This window comes from Citrus sinensis, mitochondrion, assembly GCF_022201045.2.
Source record: "Citrus sinensis mitochondrion, complete genome".
Classification (NCBI taxonomy): domain Eukaryota; kingdom Viridiplantae; phylum Streptophyta; class Magnoliopsida; order Sapindales; family Rutaceae; genus Citrus; species Citrus sinensis.
Genome location: NC_037463.1, coordinates 554,311 through 561,614, shown reverse-complemented (window position 1 = coordinate 561,614; position 7,304 = coordinate 554,311). Strand labels below are relative to the sequence as shown.

Genomic DNA, 7,304 nt, shown 5'->3' with positions numbered 1-7,304 from the left:
TGCCCTGTATCAACGTTCAGTGTTCGCCACACCCGAAACAAGCAGCTTCACGTGCCCGCTCATGCACGAGGGATTAAACATTTGTTATAGATGTTTGATTTTCGATTCAACATCTGCCGGGCAATTGATCACCACATGCAGTTCCGTATCACGTGAAACTGATGTGGTCATTTTCAAAAAAAATGGCTGAGATATGCAATCTGGATTTCCTATATTGTGGCAGTCGGGAAAAAGAAGGAAGGGAGGTTAGGTTGGTATAGAGCAAAGCCATGGCTTTGGAGCGCACTTAAAGCTACAAAGCAAAGAAGGCAAGGATCGCACGTGGAAAAAGTAGGCCTCTAAGAGTAAGAGAGAGAGGCCTTGATAGGACGGTAACAAGTCGGTGGGGAAGGGCCCTGCTGAATGGGGCAAAAGTCTTCCAAATAGGAAAGTGAACGATGCCTCGATATCTACCACATTTAAATGGATCGGATCTTGAGGCCCGATCACAAGGTCAAGAAAAAGGACTCCACTCAACCCTCCATGTTGATGGAGGTTGGATTCTCTATGTAATGTATAGTTAGCTTTAATGCTAGCTTCACGGGTTGATGTAAGTAGAGAAAGGCTAATTCGCAATAGAGATATTTAGACCTTGTCAACCAGGGTATACAGAGCCCCTACTTTGTACAAGCTCTAGATCATGTTCTAAATTTCCCCGGTATGTAGAGAATATTCGTTTTGCTTTGGTTCCATTTATTTTTATTTGGCATTCAGCGTAAGAACTAAATCTTCCTATCGCTCATCCTATGGGAAAAGGGAAAAAGAATCTGCATCAACTGTGTTCGCATCAATTTATTAGCTTGAAGGATGTACTGGTATACTCTTCTCGAGTCTATCTCTTTTCAATAGGATTCTTATCTTCCTGCTCTGTAAGATGTGAAGAAAGTCCGAGATTGGAACCTTGGAGGGAGGTCCTGTTTTTCTTGTTTATGCTGCTTTTTTCTGGTTATATTGTTTACTAAGAGAGAGTCTGGTTGAAGGCGATGCCATAAAAGGGAATGGAACGGAAACTTCCTATAAGGAAATAGGAAATCGCTGTCACCGCGGGACTGATGTAAAAGAAACTGGGCAATGGAACTCCTGGAGCTTCTCTGTGCCTGTCTTATCGCTTTATCCGATTTGAAACTGAAAGCTTGAAAGCTTCTTTGCTTTTGCCATTTATCTATCTAGCTGGCTCGCTAACTGCTAGTCTTTTATTGGAATAACTGCTAGGTTTTATCTTATCCTATGGGGATAACTAAGAGGCCTAGTCTTCTTACTAGATTCTATATTAGGACACTCTTGGGGAAAGATCGTTAGCCCAACCCTATACAAACATATCAAAAGAAAAGCTCTATGCTGCCACTCTCCCCCTAGCTTTCTTGTCCATCCCTTTCGCTAGTGCTGAGTACTTAAACTGGGTCAATAGGAATTGTTACTCCTGCTACACTTCCAATAGGATAAATGGCACTTGCTGTAAAAAACTCCGGGTCCTCCCTTGCTTCTGTCTATCATATCGGTTACTCGAGCCGTTAACAACCGATTCTATTTCATAGCAAACAAGCCCTTCTCCAACAGCCTAGGATGATTCAATTTCTAAGAGCGCATTCTGCCCAGAAATCCCATTCGATGTTTATTAGAGTCTAGGATGAATATTCTTAACTGACTTCACCACCACTATAATCTCAACCAGTGCATTAGCTAAGGCCAGTAACAACTCGAAATAACATAAGATATAAGATAAGGAATAAGGAAAGAGACCCCACCCGAATTCTTGTCAATTCTTCTTTTGGTGGACCTTCGTCCGTAGCGTATAGTTTGTAGTCGGTCTTTGGCAGCCTTTGGGACGAAATCCCCATTTTTCTTGATCGGGACTAGCCCACGTCAGGGAATGTAATTGTAGGTCACACTGATAATTGTTCACTGTCTTGCTATCTGAACTTGAAGTGAAGATTCTGTTTGTGTTCCGTTTACCGCACCGCGGGTAGAAGATCTAATATTCAAGAATTCGTTTTGAGTTCGTTCTTTTTCATGTCTTGGTTCACAGTTTATCTGAATCAGACTAAGAGCTTGGCATCAACAAAGCAAAGCAAGGCCCCATTGAGCTTAGCCTAGAGCAGATCGAAAAGTTCTCGCGAAGCCGGGAACCCTTTGCCGAAGATCCTTCTCTTTCTCTGTGAAGATAGACTGCTGTTTATTGCTTTGCGTGTCAAGTGCGAGATTGGTTGAGAACCCTTCGCCCACAGTGCTTTCAAGCTCCGTTTGGGCGCCCGTGTACTAGGGTTAAGGTGGAAGATCGAAACGAAATGGAAGTCAGCCTATTAATTATCTAATTATAACCCATTCAATTCAGGTTTACAACAAAACAACAATATCATAAGAGAAGAAAGATCGTAGCGTAGAAAGATTACCTCTTCCTTCCTTTCTTCATCCTAGCACTATGAGATGAGATTGATCGTTTTTTTTCTTCTTCATTTTTTTTCCGGTATGCCGCTCCGCGAGCAAGCAAGGAGCGAGAGAATAAAGTGGGCTGTGGTGATGTTAGAATTTGCACCTATTTGTATCTATTTAGTGATTAGTCTGCTAGTTTTTTTGATCTTACGCGGGTTTGGTTCCATGGGTTTGAGAATTTCTCTATTGTTCATCACTCTGGTTTTGTTTTTTATTGGCTTTGTGAAACACTTGAAATTGGATCGTATTTCGTTTGGCTTCTCTCCAAAGTAGGACTCCATTTTTGGGTGCGCGTCCTTTGCCAGTTATGCATAAAACTGGGCTTTGGTGGGGGTCTGACCTTCGCCCTTGGGTTTAAAAGCATTTCTAAGTAGCGAATCCGCGTCTTTCTTTGAAATGCGGGTTTCGCCTACTGGGGCGGAAGCCGGCGTAAACCAACCTCCGGAAGGGCATGAAGCCGGCCCTTCTAATGTGGCCCCCGCGGACTCTCCTCTGGGGTCTTTTCCCTCAATTCCCTCCTCTTTTACACCTATACCAACCGATCCTTCAATCCCCTCTGTACCTTCACTCCCCTCCTTAGAGGAAAATAACCTTTTTGAGAGGGAACAGTCGGTTGAAGGGCCAGCGCCACAGCAGGGGCCTCAAATTCAAATCCCTCCCCTGTTCAGCATGAGGAATGGCTAGGGGAGGGATGACCCATTGGATTCCATTTTTGGGAATGACCGTAGGCGCAGGACCCAATTTGAAGTGGGTTACTTTCTATCCTCTTTTGGGGTTCGGAGTTCTTCCAGGGACTTCACAGATAGGGTTGGGGAAGAACTAGGGCTCCAGACGGCTTCCGAGCCGGAGCTGGAGCAAATTCGGATCTTTATCCGACAACTTTCCCAACCCGATGGAAGGCCCGCCTCCGCGCGGGATGCCGCCGCCATTCTAACGACCAGGTTCGAAGAATGGAAGAGGGACAACCACTAAGTTAGGCCCCAGAGCCCACTAATTCTAGTGCTTCCAAACGCCAGGTAGATGCTACATAGTTGGTTCTGGTTCTCATCCTTCAGAGACTACGAGTGTAATAGGAGCATCCGTCGACAAAAGGATCACCCTAAGATGAGCATCTCATGGCTATTGAGAACGAATCAAATCAGATGGTTCTATTTCTCAATCTTTCTGACTTGCTCCTACGGAACCAAGGTCGAAAAGATTGAGAAAAATAGGTCATTCACAACCACTGATAAAGGATTCCTCGAAAAGTTAAGGATGAGTAATCCTTTTTAGAAATCGAATGGGTTCGATCTTATCTTATACATACGCGAGGAAGGTAATCAAAAAAAGAAAGAAGACGTAATGAGGGCCGGAAAATCTTCTTATAATGGGATAAAAGAATAATAGGATGCTTAAGCCAATAAGATAGATAAAGCATACCCCTCGTAAAAAAAACTATGTCACTTCCTTCCCCAGCGTTCAGTGGAACGTGAGGCACTCTTTATTGGCTTTCAGGCAATGGAAGGGGCTATTCCCACTACGCGCTAACTAGAAGAGCTGGAAAGAAGTATGTAAGTTTCTGCCCTTCTTCGTCTCCACCCCCTATTCTCTGTGCGTCGGTGTGGCTATCTTCTCCTATGGATTCTTTCCTTAAAAGGAATTTTTTCTATTTTATTCTTTCTTCGGGATTCAACGGCAAAAAGTCGACGTGAGGCACTATTCCCACAGCAGCAGGTTGGATTCTCCAACTTTTGCAAATGAACCCCGTTCAAGTTCCATCCCAACTGTCTCATCTTGAGAAAAGGCAATCCTCTACAGGAAGGGCCAATGGCTACGTCCCGTCGGTTCGTCTACCCGGACACCGTGCACTCCCGCAGCATCCCATAATTACATATTATGGTTGAGTCTAAACTGTTGCGCTCACTTAGTTAGGGCTTAGTCTCGACGGGAACCTCCCATCTTGGGTAAGGGGCTCACTCCATCGCCCTACTAGTCTCACTCTCCCCCTACGCTTTTGTGGGCTTCGGGAGCTCTGTCTTCTCCCCTTTCCCTTTGCTTTGGCTTTTTGCCTTATCTCGTGCAAATGAAATAATAGGAGAAAAGAGTTTTACATCTCCAACTTGATCTACGGTGCGATCAGACCAAGTGCGAGATTGGCATCGAGGAATTGCGTATGAAAGGTTGTCTATCTGAGACTATCTATCTAGTACGATCGATCCAGTCATTCAGTACAGTATCTTCGCTAGGTGTTGATGGAATTATTATAGCAGGTCGGTCTAGGTAGTTGATATTGCTCCTGAGAACTTCGTTGTTTCGAGTTTGTGCCCCATGCTTTCTTTCGTTGGAAAAACCAATAACCAATCCATTTCAATTCGAATTCTTCACTACTCATACAGGCTTAACTCCGTTAAGCTGTCTGGAGGGAATCCTTTTTTCTCAATCAAGCATGCCTCAACTGGATAAATTCACTTATTTTACACAATTTTTTTGGTTATGTCTTTTCTTCTTTACTTTCTATATTTTGGTTTTCGTATCATGGATCTTGGTTCGCGCTTTAAGGCAGTTCCCCATTTATGTAATCAACCACATGCTAAATCTAAATGCTTCTCAGGCGCCCGCTTCTTCCTCATCTTCTTCAAATTCTAATAATAACAGAAAGGATAAAAGAAAAGAGAAGGAGGATTGTTTACGCAATCTTGTATTTCAAGAAGTGGACGCGTATTTAACAAAATAAAAAAAAATAGAATTGCCGAGTTCCCCGGAGCTCACCCTTATATAGAAACACCCAGTTTCTTAAATAAGGTAGCCTCTGAACTTCTCCGGGATGCCGGATTGATACCCGCCCCTAAAATGAACTTGCTTGATTCGGTCCACAAAAATTGACTACAGGCTTTCAACCTAGTCAAAAAAGAAGGAGATATAAATAATGAAATCTACGATTGTATAAGATGTCTTCTAAAAGATTATCGTTGACCCAGAATTCCAATTCCGTTTTGAGTTTGTTACTTAACTTGTAGTAATTCTGTTTTTATACGAGACCCGCCGGGTCGATTTTGGGCGCTTGAAATCAAAAAATGAGGTTTGGTTTGTTTGAGTTTTGGTTTGTTTGAGTAAGGGAAACTTTGGCAGCAAGCTAAAAGTAAAGTAGTTGGAGCCAAAGGTGACAACGAGGCCCCCCAAGCCCAAGGCAAGGGGGGGAAAGAAGAGTGGGTATGCGGGCTTCTTTCGCTTGACTTTTTTTGCACTAGGTCACAACGATCTCAAAAAAAGTGAAAGAAAAATGATAGGATGTGCTCCGAAGGCCAGAGTTCGCAGAGTCGGGTAGTTCCGCTCATTTATTTCCGTTCGAGATCCATCGTCCTCGGGAGAGAGAGAAAGTAATCGGCAGGGAGGCATTACTCCCACCCGGAAAACGTGCAACCAACCTTTCCTCTCCTGCGCGGGCTCGGGGCTTCTAATCAAATATTTCTATTTTTCCTTTGAATTACTCATATATATATCCTATGAATTTCATTTCGCACCGGAAACTCTTCTAGGAGAAGTTCGAATCCGTTCCGTTCGGATATTGATCGGTCTTGGTTTGACATGGTTTACGTGTTACTGGTTCCCGGAAGAGTTAATATCTCCATTAACTAAACCCTTTCTTACCCTGCCTTTGGACTCGTATTTTGTTCGTACACAATTAACGGAGGCCCCCCCGACATATGTTGCAACGTCTTCAATAGCATGCTCTTACTTCGTCTTTCCTTTAATAAGTTATCAAATTTGGTGCTTTTTGATCCCTAGTTGCTATGGGGAACAAAGGGCGAAATACAATCGATTCCTCCATTTAAGTGGTTCTCGCTTTTCCTTCTTCCTGTTCCTAACTCCTCCCCGGGTAGTTCCCAATGTTTGGCACTTTCCATACTTCGTGGGTGCAACATCAACAAATTCGCTCATGATCAAGTTACAACCTAAGATCTATGACTATATTATGTTAACTGTTCGTATTTCGTTCATTCCATCGGTATGCTCTCAGGTACCTGTAATTGTGATCTGTTTGCCAGAACCAAGGGGTCTTTCCGTGGAAACCTCCACAAACAATCGTCGTTTTTTGATGGTTTTTCCGCTTCTCACAGCTGCTCTTTCCACACCTCCGGATATCTGGTGCCAAATCGTCGCCCGTTTCCTTATTTATTTGATAATAGAGTTGGCTATCTTTGTGGCATCAATTGTACAAGTTCTTGAAGAAGGCTGGACGAGTGGAATGAGGGAGAGCGGCTCGATCGAAAAAAAAAAAAGAAGAGTAGCCCCCCTAGAACCTGGCAAACTAACTATCAATGAATTCCCGAGCAATTCTCAACCAACATATGCGATTCATTCCCGTAAAGATTATAACACAGAGAAGACTCCTTACCTTAGGAGCGGGATAAGTGATACATCCGGCGAGCGCCGGTGAAGAACGCAAGCAAAGCTGGCATTGTTATATTCCAAAAAGAGAAAGGAGGCAGACTGGTAAGAAGGCCGACCGCATAGAGGGAGCGAACCGAAAAGCTCAGCTTTGCGGAGCGGACCAATCTTCCGTACCGCCCCCTTACTCTCTCTCTATAAAAAAAGCCTGCGGGAAGCGCGAAGAGCTAAGCCACTAATGTCGTGGCGAAGGTTATACCTCCGAAAGTCAGCGAAGCTAAGGTTTCGTATGTGTTATATCCTTTCGATCGAGCGACAACTTCTAAGGAAGGCCTTCATTCCCCTTTGAAAAAAGTAAAATAAAAAAAAAAGAGCGCTGGAGAGAGAGAGGGTTGCAGAAGTGCTTCTAGATCTCATGGAATAAGGCAGAATTTAAAACAACACTTTCCATCTCTTGCTTTCATAAG

At 43.7% G+C, this 7,304-nt stretch overlaps 1 protein-coding gene across 1 annotated transcript; it reads left to right on the top strand.

Moving 5' to 3' along the window:
• Window positions 1-5,905: 5,905 nt before the first annotated feature.
• mttB (transport membrane protein) lies at window positions 5,906-6,886 on the top strand (the record flags this gene model as incomplete). The annotated part of the gene is made up of 1 exon: window positions 5,906-6,886. A coding segment is annotated over one exon (981 nt), but the record flags the coding sequence as incomplete, so codon positions are not given.
• Between the last annotated feature and the right edge of the window lie 418 nt (window positions 6,887-7,304).